The 21100-nt window shown below is 47.0% G+C and overlaps 1 protein-coding gene across 5 annotated transcripts in view; it reads right to left on the bottom strand.

The window, feature by feature from the left end:
• Positions 1-21100, bottom strand: part of LOC144142311 (atlastin-3-like) — a 90276-nt gene that overhangs the window by 12884 nt on the left and 56292 nt on the right. For 3 of the 5 annotated variants that reach the window (XM_077673717.1, XM_077673715.1, XM_077673718.1), the window contains 8 exons: positions 19729-19845; positions 17490-17805; positions 17205-17420; positions 16923-17141; positions 8521-8685; positions 8410-8466; positions 8278-8349; positions 127-276 (listed from right to left, as the gene is read on the bottom strand). In XM_077673717.1, coding sequence (XP_077529843.1) covers positions 127-276; positions 8278-8349; positions 8410-8466; positions 8521-8685; positions 16923-17141; positions 17205-17420; positions 17490-17805; positions 19729-19845 — 1312 coding nt within the window. The remainder of the gene's footprint in view (positions 1-126; positions 277-8277; positions 8350-8409; positions 8467-8520; positions 8686-16922; positions 17142-17204; positions 17421-17489; positions 17806-19728; positions 19846-21100) is intronic. The other 2 variants (XM_077673716.1, XM_077673719.1) reach the window with 1 other exon arrangement.

Genomic DNA, 21100 nt, shown 5'->3' with positions numbered 1-21100 from the left:
ATTTTAAAGACGACGCTGGTGGCCATCCACAGGCTGCACAGCTTCTATCGGAAGTCGAGCGTTCGTGGCTTCTTAACAGTGTTGACCAGTGTTGGCGTTGCCGCACCCATTTACTCGGGAACTTGCCTCTGTGAGTCTGTCGAGGTACTGCTGGGAAATTTCCTCATCGTGGTCCATGCACATGGCAGAAAAACGCTCCATCGCCGACTCTCGCAGCTCTAGGTGGTGGTGCTCCAGCATCGCGCCGCTGAGGAAGGGCTGATCCTCTCCACACACCTGCAGCAAAAGAGGTGTTTTAGAAGGGCTCACATTAGCAACAACCACAAACTCGCCCAAAGAGCTGTGGAGTATTGGACCACTGGGGCTACTAATTCAGCGTCTGCCATTGAACAACGTGCTGCCGGATTAGATAGGCAGGATCCATCTGGCACCGCCATGAAACGCCACCATCATCATCATCGTCACCACACCACCAGCCTATCTACGCCCACTGCAGGGCAAAAGCATCTCCCATTAATCTCCAATTACCCCGGTCCAGTGTTAACTTCGATAAATTTATCCCTGCAAACTTCCTGATCTCATCTGCCCATCTTACCTTCTGCCGCCCTCTGCCACGCTTGCCATCTCTAGGGATCCACTGTGTTACCCTTAATGACCAAAGGTTATCTTGCCTTCGCATTACGAGCCCTGCCCACGTGCATTTCTTCCTAATTTCGACTAATATGTCCCTAACACGCGTTTGTTCCCTGACCCACTCCGCTCTCTTCTTGTCCCTTAATGTTACACCTACCATCTTCCGTTCCATTGCTCGTTCAGTCGTCCTCAATTTAAGTTGAACCCTCTTAGTGAGCTTCCAAGTTCCTGCCCGTAGGTGAGTAAATGTACCCACGTCAAAATTTGAGGCGCTGTGGTTGCCAGTGCCATTCACTCAACCAGCCACCAGCCATAATCAAGACGGGAAAATATTAGGTTCCGGAATCTCCATCATCGTTTGGTGGGAAAGTGAAATCCATCCGCGGACTCTTTTTGACTGCAAGCGGAGGCGTTGCTGTACAAACACGATCCTGCACCGTGATCCTCCGTGATTTCCTTCGAGCAGTTAGCGAGCTTCGCTTAATCACTCGTTGACCCATGCTCGCCCAGAGCTTGTTCCACCTTGCGGCACGCACTGACCACAAAATATAAGTAGAATGTGCGTTCCACGGATCCCTCTGCCACCGCACTGCAACGCAGACATAGCAGCCCCTCTAGTTATTTACGATCCGTCACAGAGTTCCCCGTTCGAGCTGCATGGCGCTGGCCTCGTCCGAAAACGAAATTTTGAATTTAATTTGAATTTATTTCATTGTGTGTTACAATAAGAATGTGTACAGTACAAGATTTCAGAAGGAGGTCCCAGAGTCAGAGACTTTGGGGGGGGGGGGGACCTCCTGTTATTCATTAAACCGACGGAAACACGTTATAAGCACAAATATATCAATCAACGGAACGCAAAATAATATCAGCAAGATAAATTACGGTATATATGCAAGAACATGATCAGCAAGAAACGTTTTAGCAGTCTATGTAAAAAAAAGAAAAAAAAAAAAACAAATATCACCAAAATAAGGAACGGTAGGTATGAAAGAACACAAGCAAGAAACAGAGTAGCAATGCAAGGAAAAAAAACATTATTAGCAAGATACAAAATGGTGTATGAGCAAGAACATCATAAGCACGAATCATATTAGAAATGCACAGAATAAAGAAACAAAACTAAACATGATACAACCAAGTCACATTATTCAGGTTGGGATAAGAACGCCCGCAAAGTTTTTTGAAATGTATACACAGTCGACATGTTTTAATAGAGAGCGGCAGCGTATTCCAAAAGTGTATAGCCGAAAAGTTAGTAGAAATCTTTCCGTAGTTTGTTGTTACTTTTGGAAATAAATAGTTCATGTTTAAAAAAATCGAGGGGAAAATCGAAAGAAAATCGAAAATCGAAAATCGAGTCAAGTTCTTACCACGAGGAAATTGGTCAGTATTAATTAACTGAAGGAGGAGGTTCCCATTAATGAAATTATAAACTAATAGGCCATGGGAATGCTTAACAAGTTCTGAAACCAACAAGATATTATGAGAACGAAGCAAAGAAACGGCGTTCGATTGGAAGTGGCTGAAGGTTATAATTCGAATAGCTTGATTTTGAATATGTTGTAGTGGAGATAAATGAGTTGTGTATGTATTTCCCCAAGATGATATGCCGTATGCTATGTGACTGTGTAAGAATGCGCAGTAAAGTGATATAAGGATGCATTCACTAAAAAAAGGAACGAACTTTATAGAGCACTCTAATACCATAAGCTGTTTTTCTTGCTATTGATGCGATATGGTTATTGAATTTTAAGTTCTTGTCAAGTTCTACGCCAAGAAATGCCACACTGTCACATGGAAAGAGTCGACTAGAACCAAGCGTAATGCAAGGACGTCCGGCAACGGTTCTTTGATGTGACGTGAAAGTCATGAAGTTTGATTTGGCAGCATTATTGCTCAGCAAGTTATTTTTACATCATGTCGCTAAATTAGATGCGTCTGTATTAAGTTTATCTACTAATGAACCAAGACACCTATCGGTTGTAAAAATTGTTGTGTCATCAGCGTAAAGTATGCTGTTAGAATAATTGAGACAAAGAGGAAGATCATTATTGAAAATTAGAAACAATAATGGGCCAAGAATTGACCCCTGCGGGACACCAATATTTGTTATCTTAGTCAGAGAGTAATAAGTTGACACACGTGCGACTTGTTCTCTATTAAGCAGGTAAATTTGGATTAAATTGAGGGTAAGGCCGGTTATACCAACTGAGTTCAGTTTGCTAAACAATATCTTATGGTTAATAGAATCAAACGCCTTTGAAAAGTCAATAAACAATGCGCCAAAAAATTCTCTCCTATCTACTGCCGCTTTGATTTTATCGGTTAAGGAAATTAGGGCGAGGTCCGTTGAGTAACCAGCGCTGAAACCAAACTGATACGGCGACAGGATATTAAATTTGTTAGAGTACTTCATTAATCGTTCAACTAAGAGCTTTTGTATTATTTTACTAAAAATGACAAAATGTCAATTGGGCGATAGTTAGAGGCATGGCACTTATCACCTTTCTTGAAAACAGAACTAGTTTAGCTTTTTTCAAAGCAGTCGGAAATAGCCCTGTTTTGAAGATAAGGTTAACGATGTATGAAAAAACACCCGAAACATATTGTGCGATAAGTTTGATATGGCAAGAGTGGAAGTTGTCAAGGCCGGGGCCAGTGTTCTTCAGGGTGCGTATGACAGCACAAACTTCCTCGGGCGTTGTAGGAAAAAGAAAAAAAAAAAAACTGTGGGGAAGGTGGGAGTTATTGGACTGAAAGATTTCATCAGGATGAGCTTGCTTGAACGCAAAAGCATCTGCAAAGACGTTTGCTATGTCCTGTGGATCATTGTAACTGACGTTTTCAGTATTAACCGTGGTTACTGGAGCGGTACAGCGATATCGGCCGAAGAAGGTATTTAATTTATAAATTGTCATTGTCTCTTAACGTTGTTTCCAGCACGGTCGATTACATTTTCAAAGTACTTCCTTTTAGCTTCCTTCAGTAGTGCTCTTAAGACGTTGCAGTACTGTTTGTAACGTTTTTTAAAATTTATACGGTTGTTTTTTGTTTTTTTATACATGTTTTCTTTTTTCCGCATGCATCTAAGAAGGCCGTTTGTCATCCAGTCGTTCTGAGGACCAGATAATCTATCTCGGCGCGTAGTGACAGTTGCTGACTCTAGCGGACGAGCAATATTATCAGAAAAAGTATTAAATGCTCATCAGAGTTCTGTGTGGAAGTTACTGCCGCCCAATTCGAAGTACGGATGAGTTTAACAAGAATAGATGCATCTACCTTGCTCTTCGTGAACTGCACGCCATCTTTAATGACAGAGGAATTGATTCGGACAAAAAGAGGGTAATGATCAGTTATGGAAACTTCGAGTACGCCAGCACTGGGGGGAGTTATCAAGTTTGATAATGCATGGTCTATGAGCGTACGCTGTCCGTTATCGGCACATCGGGTTGGAACGGCCACGATACATTCAAACCCATGACCATTGAGACAATTTTTATATTCATTGCAAGGGCTCTTATTTTCTAATAGGTTAATGTTTATGTCTCCCAAGATGATTGCATTTTTGCGTTCTGATGATAGTGCATGCAATGTGTCACTTTGACCTAGGCAAAACTCGTTAATAGAAGAAGACGGCGAACGGTAAATGCATCCGATGACTAAGTTTCTTCTATCCTGTAAGAATATCTGTTCATCGAATTCAATCCAAACAGACTCGCAGTTGGCTTGCGTAATTTCCAGGTCAAAACCCCTGCGATACTTGACTGATGACCAAACAGATATGGCTGCGCCGCCATGGCTGCTATTGCCTCGATGACAATATTCAGAAGAATACGAGGGTAAACCGTACAAGTCTCTATCGTTTCATGTTAACCATGTTTTACTGATGCAGATTACCGAGAAGTGGTGTTTTATGGGCGACAGAAGGTTGGCGATATCAACAGCATGCTTGCGCAGGCTTCTGGCATTAAAATGAATGAGTTATCTACAGGGAACCGAAAAATATGAAGCAAGTTCGGAGGTTGAAAGGTAGGATGTCCTTGTGAAGTGATCTAATTGTTAGCTGGGCCCAGAGCAGGAAGCTAGGCAAAGATCCTTAGGTCAGACTCGGACACGATGCAGAAGACCTTGCTGTTTCCGGATTGACGGGCTTTGATTTGGCAGTTCTCAGTCCGAAGAAAGCGCCAGTTTTTCTCTTTTTTGAGTGCCACAGCCTTCCCAAACAATCGTCTGTTATCAGGTGATAGGTGTTCGTTTATGTACACGGGCGTTGGGTTTTCTCCTGGTAAATCAAGACTTCGCGAATTCAGCCGGGCCTTACGAGCCATCTTCACAAATTCGTTTTTATTTGCTCGTGAGCAAAATAGGGCAGTTATGTTGCACTGTCCTGATTTGGCCGGCACGCGATGAACGATGTCTAGATGAGAAGCCGAAATCGGGCACTTGGCCTGGTTGCCTACCGAAACAACAATCGCGCTACAATCCTCGCCCTGTGTTGTTGGAATCCCCCTGATTTCCACGTTGTTCAAGCGTTGTTCCACGTTGCTCAGGCGCTGTCTACGTTGTCCCACTTTTCATGCCTTCAAGCACCTTTTTTACTTCATCTTTACTTACTGGCGGAACATTGCAGCCTAAGCTTGTAGGCTCAGTGGCTTCCCCTGGTCCAACGTCGCTGGCGTATAGGCTGGTGTAGAATCGTTCAACTATTATTATCGCGTCCATATTGCGCGGAACGTTACCCTGTTCGTCTCTAACTCTGTACACTCAGTCTGCGCCAGCTTGCTCTTTGTTGCCCTCAAGATTCCTCCTATTTCCAACGTTTCGTCGACAACTGCCATTATTTATGCACAAATCCCATTGTTTGCTTCTGTTAATCAATTTTGACAGCTCCGCTAATTCAGTTTGATATACCGTACTGGATAATTTCATGTTCTTACGCTGCACAAGTTCCTTTGTGTGTTGTGTTAGTTTGCCAGTTTGCTTCCAACATTCCGCTTTTCCAACATCCGCTGATGACTCTGTGATGGCTGCTTTTACGTCGCCATTTAGGGTGCGAACACTGTCCTCCTTCTCACCTTCTAAAGGCGCGAATATGTTCTGTAGGAGTTTTTTAAACTCCTGTGTCTTGTCTCGAACTGAGAGAGAGAGACAAAACATTTTAATGAGCTCAAATGTGAGAGTGGAACCCTAGTCCGGGAATCCATGCGTTGCCCTCGCCGTCTTGGCCCGTGTCACCAGGAGAGTCTGGTCCTCCGGTTGACAGCTGGTCAACAGTGTCTCCCACAGCTAAGAAAAAGGAACAGGTGGAGAGGGGTGGTAGGGCTGGGTTGTGAGCGCATTCCACAATTATATGCTGGAGGGTACCTAGCTGTGGACAAAACTTACATAGCGCGGAGTACTGTGTGGGAAACAATAAATTCATTCGAACCGGGTGAACGTACGTGCCTGCTTGTAATTGTCGGAGTGTTATTTCCTGAGTTTTGCTGAGGCATGGGTGAGGGCACGGGAATTTTTGTCTGGTGGTCCGGTAAAATTGGGCAATTTCTTGATAGGTGAGAAGTGGCGTCGGAGCTGCGGTGACCTCTGGGGCTCGGTAGGCCAGTTCGCGAGCCTGTTGGTGGGCGAAGTTGTTGCCCGTTACAGAGGCATGGGCAGGTGTCCAAACGATCGCCACTCGGTGAGATGGACGGTATCGCTGAAGTAACCGCCGGGTCGTTGGTGCAACCCTCCCTGAAAGGAAACTGCGGCAGGCTGCTTGAGAGTCAGTGATGATGACTCTGCTGGAACATTGGATGAGGGCTAAGGCAATGGCTTCGGTTTACTACTTCTTACAAGTTTCTACCTTTCCCTTTTCAGATCCAACCTTATTTGCACCAAACCATCCTATGATGGCTGCACCGAATTTTTCCTAGAACCTCCACGTCCTGCACAATATCTGGGTTGTCACTTGAAATAAAGTCAATTTCATTTTTTGCCATCCAGTCGCAACTTTTACATGTTCATTTCCTACTCTGCTGTCTGCGGAATAAAGTGTTCGATATCCTCAGGTTATTTCTCTCGGCTCATCCAACTAGTGAATCTCTTGGACTGTTGCGAGTGCTTATTCCAAAATTTCCCACTGATTTTTCTCCTACTCTGTTTTTGCCTACTTTTGCGTTAAACTCTCTTGTCAAAATTGCAGACTGTGTTTTTCCCTTAGTCATTGCTGACTCGACTTCGCCGTAATAAATGATTTATGGCCTCATCATCGTAGCTAGCTCTTGCTGCACAGGCTTGTACTATTTTTAACCGGTATCGTTTGTTTAGATTGGTCACAATGACTCTCACCATTGAGTTAACACTGACAAATTCTACGTTACCGGCTATGCCCCTGTGAATTAAAAAGCCCACTCCGTGCTGTTTCTTTTCGTGAAGCCCCCAATAGCACAGAATATGCCAGCTACTCAGTTCTATGACGTCTTCCGTTCTTCGGACCTCACTTCGGCCAATAACATCCCATTTAACGTCAGAGAGCTCCTCTAGTACCACACCTAAGTATCCCTGGCTAGATAGAGTTCGTGCGTTGAACGTTTCCAAGTTCAAGTTCCAGGGGCCGCGTGGCCAGACCCAGGGATTCCTAGCACCCTCTGCTGTATTGCTGGCCTGACCGCCGCCGTGATCAGCTACTCTACAGCTGCTGTTGACTGGGGGCCGATAATTATATTGGTCATTCACAAGAAGTGGGGGCCAGCTACTCCACCAAGGTGGCAAGATCCTTTTCTGGTAAGGAAGTGCTGTTTCTGTACCTAAGAGCCTTTCTAGCATGGTCGCACTTAACGAGTGCAACCTCTGAGGCATCCGGAAGGGTGTTTTACTTCCGGACCAGGCAGCACTCAATGCCTGGGGTATTTTGATAGAAAGAAATGAGTGAAATGGAAAAAGAGCACAAAAGAGGTGAAACTAAGGAAAGCACCACGAGTGTGTTCGCATAAAAAAGCTGCTCCTATTCGCCTGTTGAAATCCCAGGAAGTGCTGGATACTTCTGATATACCAAGAATTGTGGCCGTAGAGATGGAGGCGACGCGGGTTCATGACGTGAAGCTAGTCGGCAGTTGGAACGCTGACGCTAAGACTGTTGGCTGCAAGCGGAATCAAAGCGTAAATACACTGCACGGATTATGACGGATCCAGTAGTTTTGTCTGCCCCCCTTCTCCCTTAACGCCACGCGCAAACACGCGTGCACAGCAAAGGAAAAGCGGAGAAGTGAGAACACAGTTCGTGCAGTGCTTTTGGGCGTTGATTCCCCACGCATCCAAAAGTATTAGCGCCAGCATTGCAACCTCCAACTCGCTTCCTGGGATGAATCACGTCGCCCTCCCCTCTACGGCCAGAAAGCCTTGGTAGGTCCACGCGACACCCAACCAGTGTAAAACAATCAAGAAAATGAAGACTCGACTCTGGGCTCACCGCATAGCCTTAGATAGCTTCAGCAGCGGTGCTGAAATCCTGATGAAGTGACAAGCGAAAAAGCAGCGCGAAACTCGCGGCATCAATCTCATTTTAGGGGACATCAAAACTCTTTGTAAACTATTGTTTCGAGGCCGCAAAAAACAAACGTAGTTATTTCTGCTTGTTTTAATGAGCACACAATATCAGCCTACCTGCTCCATGCCGCCTGTGTATAATTCCTTGGCGGAGGTCACCGCCTCCATGGCGCTTGCTTCTGCTGTGTCCTGGAACGTTTAGGTACTAATATAACCCTCCGAAGTTGCGAGGAAATTTACGTTACAAACCTCAAGCACAGAACCTGGTTCCGGTAGGTTTTGTTCCTCGAGAGCAGTAACGTAGAGCTGAAAGAGAGGAGCTCGGTAAGGCCTGATATGTGAGCAGGAGGCGTGTCTCACCAGAAAATAGGTCATCAAGTCTTGGCAAGATATCTCTTTGCCATTGATTTTCTTCACCAAAAGATTCTCTGGCGCCAGTAGACACGACACGAAGTCTTGAAGCTGCTTCTTGAAGTCATCTTCGATGTCTGAGAGAGGGCCGTCGAACGACGTTGATGTGGCAACCTGCGACAGCATGAAATCACCGCGATGATACTTCCTACCCTGAAAGTACATTTGCACCGTGTGCGACAGGCAAAGATGATTCTTTTCAGACCGCATTGTTCTCGAAGCAATCATTTCAACCTCAAGAGGTAAAGCACAAAGAAAGTATGTACATTATGTGCACTTCTACAACCCCACCTTTCCCGCTCACACTTCCGACCTCTCTGGAACCTAGGAAAATCACTTCAGGAAAGTAATATTTGGAACAAAGCAAGAAGGCAACATGGAGATGAAAACTAAAATAAGTTTCCAGGAATCTGAATATTTTTTGTGTTTTTCGCTGTCAAATCTTACTTCTTATGCATTTGTATGGGATAGTGTCAATGGCTCTGGAGCTTACTTGCGCAACGTGCTAGACTTGAAATTGTGCACAAAGAAAGTTTTAGCCCCCAAAACTAGCTGCGCGACAAAAATTTTCATTTTGCTTAATAACTACGGAGTAATCACTGTTGAAATGACTGCCATGAGCGGGAAAGCTGCACATGCTTTTGAGGTCTTCTTTAAATAGAAGTGGTAAGGAGGTGCAAATACCAACGAGCGCGGTACTGCCCTTACCACACACTCAGCGCGAGTCCACTTCTGTAATGATTTGGTCGAGTTGGTAGAGATGGGCTAAGCATACAACAAAACAGGGGAGACAAGGAAGTGCACATCACCTAACGTGTTGGTGCGATCAGTACAGTTCCCGCTCCTCAAGTCAATACCCTCGAATCGCACCCCTGCGGCAATGCAATTATACCAAACAACTATATAGTTAATTCCATTCGTCCGATTGTACGCACCGCCATGACCCAGCGGGAGAAGGTACAAGTCGCATCCACCTATAACTCCTCGACAGCCACACATGACACGAAACATCACATAGCCAGCTGAAGTCCCCAAACACTGAAAACTCTAAGCTCTGACCCGCAAGACAGACTAAATAAACCTTGTACCCGGGCTAAGCAGCTCCTGCATGTCGGCCTTCATAGTAGACTGACCCAAATTCTGAAATCCCAGCTAGCCGACGCTTTTCTGGGATCGCCCACTTGCGTTCACCGAACGTCGCTTCCAGCCTCAAAATAACCCCAATTCTATGCCATAACCATCGCGTTAACAATAAAGGCCGCCGAACACAGTGTTTACGATATCTTCTTAGACCCTACGTGACCAACTCCTTCAGCAGATACGTGGACGCAGCGGCTTAACGTAAACCAGGGTTCCCGATTTGGTACCTCGCAACATCCAAGAAATCCCGCTGACGTTCGCCACACTCGCCACTACCACCCAAAACGAAACCGTATTTAGCACTCGCTGCAAGCACAGCCGGCGCAGGTTTTACTGCGACCACGGTCATCATCTCCATTATCAACAGCATCATCATCGTAGTATTTACTAACTTCCAGCGAATATGTCTCCAAGATAACACAGGATGGAGAGAGAGCGAAACAAAGTTTTATTCGAAGCGAAAAGGGAGATTTAGTGGGCCGAGAATGCGCTTAATCGGGTGCTCTGCAGGATTCAGGCTCACGTATATGGAAATTGTGGCGGGAGAGGCGATGCCAGAGGATCGGGCGAAGATCCAGTGGAGTAGAGGCCCGGCCGTTGAAGGTTTATGGAAAGGGGAGCGAAAAGTGGGGTGAGGAAAATGGGGTGATGCATGGTGCAAGAAAAAGTCCAGCAACTGTGTTGTACGTCGGGATGGACACCGCAACCTGACAGTGTGGCATCCCAGTTTAGGTCATAATACGATGGAGAATCAGGTCGCAACGGAGGGAGAGTGTCTGCACCTGGTGGATGTAAGTGTCTTTGTGGCGTGTAAGATCAGGAGCGGGACGAGGAAAGTTGGGACGAGAACTGCGAAACTCCTTCAGTTGTTGCTTCCGACCCATGCGATGAGCATCACGCTCTGCCTTAGGGCCTCAGTCCGGGGACAATGTTTGAGGGTCGCTGCTAGCCTCATGTGGGCACCTCTCAACGATGGCTACCCACCATCAATACTATCCATATCGCACGGATAATACGCCAAGCTAACTTTCGACAGCTGCCAGGGCGTTCCGAGCGATCTGAAAGGGAGAATAAACATTTATTTGAGCAAGCACAGAGGTTGGGGTGCTGCTCCGGTAAGACACCTCCAAGTCGACGTAACGGAAATAACCTATGAAAAATTCTCACCTACCTCAAACTCAGAAGCAGGTATATAGATATCCTTTATAACTTCATAAAAAAGGCCTCAGCCATGCCTCCTTCCCTGGTGTCGGTCCCAACAACAAAGATGGACGCCTTTATCTGCGCCTACAAACCCAGACGTACTATGACGCAATGCTGCCCTACGTCTACAAATGCCTGTTGTACAGAACACCCAACCCAACAAACGAGCTAGTATGGGCTTCCCCTACTACCAAAAACCGATTCCTTACTCTTTTCTTCAACAGTAGTTCTGACGACGGACGGCATTATTTGTCCCAACACTAAAAAGGAGATACGGTGGGAGGAGGTACAGAAACCGCCGCGCCTTTCTGAGTAGGGAAGTAATGCTGAGCACAGGCAGGATCTGTGTCTGGTTGGGCGGGATTTTATAAGGGAAGCGTCAGAGCTGAGCAGGCATGTGTCTCGCTAGCACTGGTAAACATGCACAGTGCTGTAAGATTACGTTGGAGGGTGCAAAAAAAAAACAATGCAGGACTTCACGTGACAGAGGATGGCTGGTTCTAGCACCCTTCAAATGTGTCCTCCTAGCTTTCAAAGTATCTGCGACTTCAGCCTACCGGATTGAAAAAAGTTCCTGCAAGCAGTTTTATTCAGATGGAAAGGAAAGAAGCGTAGGCGGCCTAACGGTAGTGATGAATCCTTTTATTTTTACGAGAAGACGACATCGCGACTCTTTTACAGGAGGAGGTGGCGAGCAAAACCATTGAAAGTGGAGGTAAACCGTTGAAAGTGCAAGTCGACCGTGTGTCTCGCGTAATGGAAGCTGTAGTGGCTCGCTGCTTTCCGTACTCGAAAAGGCACCAACTTCACCAACTCCAACTCCATTAGACGTTTGTCAACAGCAATAACTATAAGGACCAGTTTTAACAGCAGAGCCATTCGCGCTTTTAGTTTCTCCGCGGAGCGTTACCACAAAACTATAGTCATCGCCGAAGCGGAAATGTGAAATATGGTAGGCCAAGAAGTGTGATAGAAATTGTCGAGGAGGCAAGCAGCACAGGAGTAGGTATTGGGACTGTGCGGTTCAAGCAAAAAATCACGCCATATCCACGGAATGAATGATGATAAGTGGGGCGAAGCTCGAGAGGGGGAGATCATCGGTAACCGTAACTCTCCCGTGAAAGTTCGCCCATTACATCATTAAGGAAGACGTAAGACTGTGTGCGTACATTGTACAAATCAACTTTTATTTTCGGAGTCAATGCTCCCAGGCCCAGACGTGGTGAAAGACCCCGCGCCATCGAGGACTACCCCGCACCTCCACCACAATTTGTCACGTAGGATGGGACACAACGGTAAAGAAAGAACTTTTATTTAGGGCGAACTTGTGCCCGAACAAGACGAGAGGAAACGAGCAAAGGTCCTTGCGTCTCGTTCGATCTCCGAGAACGACTGCCTGCGTTCGTGGCGTGATCTCTTGCGTGATCTCCCCCTCGCAGTGCACGTGCGCTCGCGCCTCCGTTGGCGAACACAGACAAGCTCGCGCTCCCGGTGCCGAGTTTGCACTGCCGGTTGCAGCCGGTTCTTGTGCGTGCAACGCGGCCCACTTTGCGACATATCCGAAAGCATGCGGCGGTCACGTACCACGAGCCACAAGGGATGGACAGACCCATGACTTAAAGGGGTCCTGAAATGCCTTCCGCCGATGCATGGATGTACATGTAACCAAATAAAGCAATGTATTAGCAATCTCCTCCTGCAAGAATTTTGTTAAAGCGATGAGTATTAGCTGAGAAATCGTAAATCAAAAACCGCGCATAATCGTCGCGCCGTATTTCCTCCTCCTTTCAACTGTTTCTTCGCTGTTGGCCTCCCCTCCCATGATGCTCCGCTCCTCAGCGGTGACGTACTTCCTCTATTGCGCTCCCACAGACTGCCGTCTGCTACGCGCCAGCTCTTTCGGCTTTTTCATCTTTGTAGACACCATGGACACTCCTCTAAAGGCTGGAAAAGCGAACGAAAGACCTGGCCGCATGTGTGCGGCCTGGCCTTGCCCTTTCGCGGTGTAGGTAGCTGCAGTTGGTATCGGCGGCGAACTCGCAGCCGCGCGGGGAGAATCGTGCGCTCGTTCCCTTTGGTGCACCGCGCACTGTTTATCCAAAAAGCGCGGTCTCAGATGTGGCCCCGCTGGTGCCGGGTGTTATTTTTCGGCGGTTATAATTCCTACTACCGGCGGCATGTGAAAAAAGACATTTTCAACCGACACAGAACCCGTGCACAAAACGCGCCGGATCGGATCGCTTTATCAGCGGCGATGAACGGGAAGGCGCAGAGCAAACCAACGCCGCACTCGATCAGCGAGAACCCGTGTTCTGGCAAGCTGCACCCATGTGTTGCATTCAACACTGATGGGAAAGCGTTTGTTTGCACTTGTTTGGATAGTCGTAAAATGTCCAAACACTCCGGCACTCCGCTAGCAGATCAGCCGGCGAGACATTTCGGAAAACATTTGACAGATGGCGCCGTATGCATTAGTGTGTCGCTACGCAAAACTGATGAGACGCTCTACTAAAACAAACTCCCCTCGCGGTGTTTACGTAGCGGGACGCAAAAATTTAGCGTTTAGCGTATGCAAAGGCCACAAACGCTGTACTAAAACTCTATTAGCAGCAAAATAGCGTGCGTATGTGAGACCGCTTGCGTTTACTAAGCTGCACGCCGAGCGCGTACGTTTCAAACCTAGTGACATCGTTTAAATACACTGGCAAGCACAGTGTAACGTAGTCAGATATCAACCGTATGCTCAGGCGACAAGCAAGAGCTTGTTTTATGTGGGGCGGAGATTGCGCATAAAGGCCCGTTCGCACTTGCGACGAAAGCGAGCGAAAGCGATGGGAATTCCGTCACTTTGTCGCGCGACGATCGTGTTTGTCGAATGGTCGGGAGAAATTTTCGTCGCGCGACAGAATTCCCGTCGCTTTCGCTTGCTTTCGCCGCAAGCGGGATTGGAAAGTTCTGCCGCTGCCGTCTGCTACGCAGCGCGGAGGCAACCGCGAGATCTGCTCGGGCCGGGCGAACGCGCACACTACCGCACGGCAGCGTCCCAAGCGGCAGCCGGCCGCGTACATCGCTCCCGGCGCCCGCCTGGAGCCCGCGCTCGGCACACTAGCCAGTATATTTCAGGCACAACAATGGAGGAAAGATTTTTTGCTTCCGATGAACCAAGTTCTTTGCCCCTGTGTTTTTAAATACGTGAAGTGGTTAGCACGTCGCCATCACGCAGCTTTGTATCGTCGTAGCATCGCTGACTGTCCGAACGAAGCCTGCAGCTAAGCCAATGCAGCGACTTCTAGTACACTCTACCGAAGCTGTGTGTCTGTGTGTGCATCGCCTCCTGTGTGTAGTGGACGCGTTCGTTTCGCGATGAAATGCGACGTTGTACTGCGGGTGGATAGTGCTTCCCATGGTCTGGATTATCTTTCTCGAACGACGTACGACTCAACCTCGCATGGGGTATGTGTAGTGTGCCTGGCTAAAAGCCTTCTCGCTTGCGTGCCAGAGTTCAGTGGCTTGCTGTTCGTCCCGGAAAGGTGAGTGCCGAATTTACAACGGGCAGGAGGAGGCAACCCATCGTCTGTCAATCGCGGTTCAGAATTGCAACGCATGTTGTGACGTTGCGTTCGTTCGAAACGCATCTCTGGATTGTTTTGAAGTTGAATAAAATGTACGCGTCAAACCCGGACATTCGGCTCAGGGTGTTGTCTGCGATTGCACGAAAGAAGTGCCACGGGGCTTTCTTTATGGTGCGTACTCACGTAAGATAAAATCCATGTCGTGTTATGGCCGTGTTGCATTCAATACACACGGTTAAGCGTTTGTTTACACTTGTTTCGTTTGTCGTAAAATGTCCAAGTACTCCGGCACTCCGCTGGCAGATCAGCCGGCGAGCCGACGCTGAGCAGACGACGCATCTCAATTGCCGGAAGTGCGTGAAAAAGCCGCCCAATAGCAGGATGTCTAGCTCATGACGAACATCTGGGAATTGGTGATGTAGACATGTGAAGATGGCGGCGTCCAAAAATACGAAGGGAAGGGTGAGAAAAAAGCGACAGACTTTGCAACAAAAGTGTGAGCTTTCCGCTGCGCGTAAAAGAGTAATACTTGGCACAGCTGACGTTGACGACCCAATCTAACGAGTGCGCTAGTTCATTTAGTTTGCTCAAAATGCCTTTCAGGGCCCCTTTAAGGAGCTTCGCCCCTAAAAATTGGCGCAGCCTGCATTACCAGGGCAAGGCTGGGGAAACAGCAGAGCCGGCGGCCCTCTCCCGTCGTCGGACACATGGCAATCCCGAATGGTTTTGTCCGCAGCCTTTCACATCACACCCAAACTGGTTAGCACGCGCTAGAAACAGCGTAAACCGGTTTCGGGAACTCGCCGTCTGTGGCATGAGCTCGGACATTGCAAATGTGCTCCCCACTTCAGACGCAAGCGCACGTGAACTGGCGAGAAGAGCCGTACGCTGGAGATTCCGCCATGAACGCTGGACAGCGTTCTCGAAGGCCCAGCTTGCCGAAAACGAGCGACCCTCACCATATTCACACGATCAATCAGGTGAAGGAGAAGTGCACTGACTATACTGAACCCCTATATATAGCCTTCATAGATTACGAGAAAGCCTTTGACTCGCTCGAAACCTCAGCAGTCATTCAGGCATTACGGAACCAGGGGGTAGATGAGCATTATGTAAGAATACCAGAGGATATCTACAATGGGTCCACAGCTACCATCATAATGCATAAGGAAAGCAGTAAAATACCTATAAGAAAGGCACTCGGTATATTTTCTTGGTATTCCGTTTTCCTCCCCCTTCCTCCTGGCGCGGCGCGAGCCCGCGAGCAAACCTGGACCACTCGGGGCGGTCCTTACGAGGCGCAGGCTCGCATCTGCTCGGGATGTTCTGGTATTATTTCTGCTAACCCTCAACGGCGGAACAAAAAGCTTCAACAGCTCTGCTGTTAAAGTGGGGTTAAAGGGACACTAAAGGCTGAACGAAATTCTGTTTAAACTAAAATATCTCACGTTTAGCAGCTCTCTCGGTGTTTCCTCGACGAGCAACGATGCGGTATTTGCTTGGAAATAAGTAGATAGAGCTGGCATTTCGCTCTCCCGGTTACTTTTCATTTTTTCGTGACGTAGCCATTGCTTCACAGAGTATGAGCTAGGCACCGGTGTGGTCAAGACGCTCTCACGATGGCAGCGGTAACTGTTTCGTCTGCAAGCCATGGCCTTCGGCGGCAACGTTCCTCTTCCCGGGGGGCCTGGCTAGGACTGTTATGCTTTCTTTCCGACGGAAAGAAAGCAGAAAGTAAACGGCTTGGGTTTACATCCGCATTTTGAGCAGTGGGCTGCAAGGTGGCCTGGAGATTGTAATTGATTACCAGCATTGTTGTGCTCCCGCAATCTCTCATTTAAACATCGGCCCGTTTGTCCAATGTAGGATGCGCCGCAGGGAAATGGAATTTTGTAGACAACTCCAACTGCGCAGTCGACAAATTTGTTGACGTGCTTTACGCCACAAGATCCCTGCCCTTGTGCGTGTAAACCCAAGCGGATGTAGACCCAAGCTAAAGCAAGCAAGTGTGCTGTCACGCTCGAAGGACCGAAGGGTTCGGGAAGTGATTGAGGCCTTCAGTATGCTGTCTGTGGAACCTGAGAAACGTACCAGCGTGCCCACAATAACGCTCACAGAAAAAGAGATAAAAATGATGAAAGAAAAGTCTAATTGCACATGAGCGCACGCGCACGAAGATATCATGTTTACCCTATTAATGTACACTCACCAACGCATGCTTATAAATAACGATAAAGCTTTCAATAAACCAGTTTCTAGCTTGCGCACCATCGTATGGTTTGTCTTTTTCACTGTCCGTGTCCCCCGTCCAAATATGCAGCGCACGTTATTATCGAATTCAAAACTGTACCAACTAGCCCCTAAACATGCCTTTATTATTTTCTCTGTCATAAGCATTCATCCTAAGAGGTCGCACGACAGCACAACAAAGCATACCTTCGGACCAGGGGATCGCATGAGGAAACAGCCAATCTCTGTGAAGTATGAATGGATGCGGCTCCGCAGTTGCTGCAGTTCTTTGAGCTGCCCCTCGGAGATCTGGAGCCGCCTGTCGAGGATGATTTGGCCTCCTTCCGCGCCGTATGGCGCATCGTAGGGGTCGCACCAGTCCCTGACTAGGAACATAAGCTTCTGGAAAGGTTTATCGCTCTTGCCCTGGGAAAAAAGAAGTAGCGCAGATTAGTGTCTGTCGAGCATGCTTGGCGTACTCCACCGCACCTGCTTCACTAGCCTTTCAAACTCATCAATGCAGAGCTGCAGGTTCTGCAAGTCATCTTCTGTGATGTTCTGCGAGACGCTATACACTTGCACCGAACTGGTCACAGTACTCAGGGTGAAACTTTTGGCACAGTCCTCCATGGCGGACACGCCATCGCAAGTCCCTTGAGTGTACATGAAAAGCACGGCCAGTTCCTGGCCCTGGCTTGTGGTTACCTGCGGAGTATCTGCATTAAGATAGTGCCCGTCATAGTCAACATGAAAGGAGAAATCGTTGCTTCTCACCGAGAAGACTTGGTTCCAGAGCATGACACCCGTTGCGTCGCCGTCGCCACCCTCACGATCAAACAAGCCTCCCAGCGCAACTTTAGTGTCGTCCATCCAGTCGTCTTGGCCGCCACAGTGCATATACTGCAGCAAAAATTTCAACAGGAAGGACTTGTCTTTAGCTAAAGCGCCGGCCACCGAAACCACCACGACAGGTTTGTCTTTCACATCGTCGGCCAGGAGAATTCGACTGAGTGCCTCAATGTCCAGCTCCAAGTTGTGGTCGTCATTGGTGCCTAGTATCTTCACTGGCCGGCCAATCTCCACCCCCTTCCTGCAATGTAGTAATATAACGTTTTGCTAATAATATATTTATTCACATCTCATCGTGAATACATGATGTTGGCGGCCTCCATAAAGAGCTGTCGTAATGGCAGCCCGACAGAACCGCAGTACCCCGCATTGGAATCTTCAAGCGGTGGTCAGCGAAAACATAAAAGTTGACAAAGAAACAGAAAAGAAGTAAATATTTGCATACAGAGGGAAAATGAATACATTCAACGTTCACGGTATCGCTTTACACAATTAGGAAATTGCAAACCGTATGCGCTGACATTTCTTTCTAAGCATACAACAGTTTCACTCGCAGAATATAACAGAATAATTTATCAAGTAAGGTCATTATCAACACACAAGCATTAAATAAAAACAGAGCTTCGTTTACAGTTGTCTAGTAGGTTCAATACTACACTGAAAGCAAAGCTGAGAAACAGGCTCGCACCAGACACAGTTATGCCGTGGTCAGACCCATGGGCGAAAAGACATCAGCTTGGGGACAGGTTACTCGAACAGATGCATGCCTCCAGCAGTGCAATAATTTCTCCTGGTCTTGACCAAGCGCCCTAACAATATACACCTCTATTTTTATGTTTTATATCCATGCAAGGGGTGCTGTTATTTTCCTCATTTCTAAAATGAATTTACTGAATGAATTTACTGAAATGAATTTACTGAATTTACTGAAATGAATTCATTTCTAAAATGAATTTAATAAAATGAATTAAATTAGTTCACTCAAACTAAGTTCAATAAATTTAGCCAAAATGTCTGTTTATTCAGCGTCTTCTGCCCATCATTTATTTTACAACCCGTTTTGGGACGAATGTTTTAGAAGAATGCAGTAACAACTTTAAACTTAAAAAACTGAAATCCGGAGACAAAATATTGAGAAAATACTTCAGGCCACTCGCGACTAATTTAATTGCTTCCTGGCTGCTCCGTATATTTATTTCTTTCCGTGTTTACACTGCTAAACACAGATATTGATCACCGGATTTTTTGGCGGTTATTACAAAATATTTGACGGATTTTAGAGGGCTTTTGGGCTTGTTGTGGCGGATTCTTCGAGATTTAGGTGACAACACTAGTCGAGACAAATTAGTTACGTTTGGACGTCGGGATGTGACAACGGGTTCTGCCAGTGTGCGCACTACTATCGGCGATCCGTGCCTTGGAGGACTACAACGTACTCCCAGGTCTTGAGTCACCGTGATCGTGTTCGGACGGCCGGGCCTACGTCGAACCATTGCTTCACAGGTAGCCGAATCGCCTTCGTCAACGATGCATCATCGGGCTCGGTCGGTGAATATTGTGGGACTTTGTATATGCATGCAACTGTTTTCCTTTAGTAAACTGCTCGACCTCGTAATATCCATTGTTAACGCTGCTTGATTCTATCAGTTTGTCGAACTTTGAACTCTCTCGCACTTGTAATTGTTTCGAAGTTCCCTCTCTTTAAAGTTTTATGTCGTCGTGCTTGTATCGTATGTTGCCTGTTCAAATATAAGGCTTTCTGTTGCTGCTTCGTTCGAGGCTCTGTCTCATTCTTACGATTCTTTCCGGCGAAAGCCGTGAATCAGACGGCCACCCCCCTCGTCACCCATGCCCTGTAGATTCGCTGGGGTTGTTTGCTTGCCCCGGCTGACTCCCCACATCTTTTTAACAGCGCGCCCTCCTAAACAGAAGGCGACATGGAGCTATGTTGCTAATTCCATTTATGTATAACCTAAAAATGTGCACACCAACCAGCAGAAGATCAACGGGCTTAGTAGCCGGCGTTGCACGAACCAAAATGTTCATTTTAGAACTAACGTGGCGGCGCTGTGCACAAATCTGGCTGGGTTCTGAAAAGCTGAAAACAGATTGTAATGCGTGGGTCACGTGTAGAACAGGAAAATGAAGGGGAAATGAAGCTTACTTTTTTATACCGTACTCTTCCGACGGTGAAATTACTCCTAGGAACTCGTCCTCCTCTGTCCTCAGGTGCATTTGTTGCAGATAACGCGTGTAGTCAGCGAAGGCTTCTTCGGCGCTGCTGAAAGGGATGGGATCAGACAAAGCACTCACAGTCCCCCAACAAACATCAAGTCCTTGATACTACTGAAGCATCGATCGACAAATCTGACGGGAACATCCATGTAGCATCCTTCCAGCTTTCATTGAAACAACGCAGTCCTCTAAGACTGTGTTACGTTGCTCACTGATTGTCGTAAGACCTTCTGAGACGTTTGCATCTGCTAGCTTGGTCTGTATTGAATTTGTACTCTAATTTTGTCGACGGCATCGTCAGAGATACGGCTTCTGTAATCAACATGTCGCCTACACCGCTAAACACAAGTGCGTAAAGTAAAGTCAGCTTAGAAAAACAATGATATTTTCTAGAAACAAAGAAAATAGCGCACATCCTTTGAGCAATTTCACAGCATTTTGCTTCTGTGCGACTTTCAGAAGCGGGAAATTGTTGCCCGTATGGATCCTGGTAATACTGAGCATATACTAACCATTGGAAGAGTGAGTTTAGCAATTATTCAAGAACACGAAGGCTATGCCAAACGTTTTTTCTTGAGATATCTTCTCATTATCCTATTTTTGGAAAAAAAAGGTGCTGTGTTATGCATAAATTTTGCATTGCCATAATTGTGTTATAGGGAACGTTTTAGAAACGCGTGACTTTTATTTCTATAAACGAAAGCGATATACAGGCGACTTCACTGCCACAAACACCTTCGGTGCTGGGAAAAGATTTTTCGAGGTGAATATTTTGCGTTGTTCCAAATATTGTCACGTGACAGTAAACAAATGAGACGGAGCAGGATTGAGGGTGAGGTGTTCTGTTTTCAGGATGTCGGCCATTAGACCACATACGCAGGCAGTGCGCCTCACACACCTTCTTTTTCACAGGGGACTGTGAATGGGGCTGTGCTACTGTTCAGTTCTTGGGCCAGGGGGGCCTCGTTCAGGGCGACAGCGACAGATGGGCGGATGTGGTGAAAGGGCAAGATAACATGAATACCGGGGGGATGCTTCGGTGTCAGAACACCGCCCAAAATTTCCTGAGCTCCGCATCCTTCCCTCCAAATTCCTTTCGCCCTTTTATCGCCCATGCTATTTACTCACCGAATAGATATGGTAGAATGAAAAAGTAGTAAAAAGAAGGGTGCTGGTTTATTAAAGACAAAAAATGACAAAAATTTTGTTGGGGTGCAGGATCTCTCCCCTTTTGCGTTTCGTTTTACCGGTGGCGTATAACACGCGAAAAATATTTCTGGCTATGCCACTCCAGTGAGGCT

The sequence above is a fragment of the Haemaphysalis longicornis genome, unplaced genomic scaffold, assembly GCF_048455015.1.
Source record: "Haemaphysalis longicornis isolate Haplotype H1 unplaced genomic scaffold, Haemaphysalis longicornis Haplotype H1 scaffold_6, whole genome shotgun sequence".
Classification (NCBI taxonomy): domain Eukaryota; kingdom Metazoa; phylum Arthropoda; class Arachnida; order Ixodida; family Ixodidae; genus Haemaphysalis; species Haemaphysalis longicornis.
This window is presented reverse-complemented; position numbering and strand designations above follow the sequence as displayed.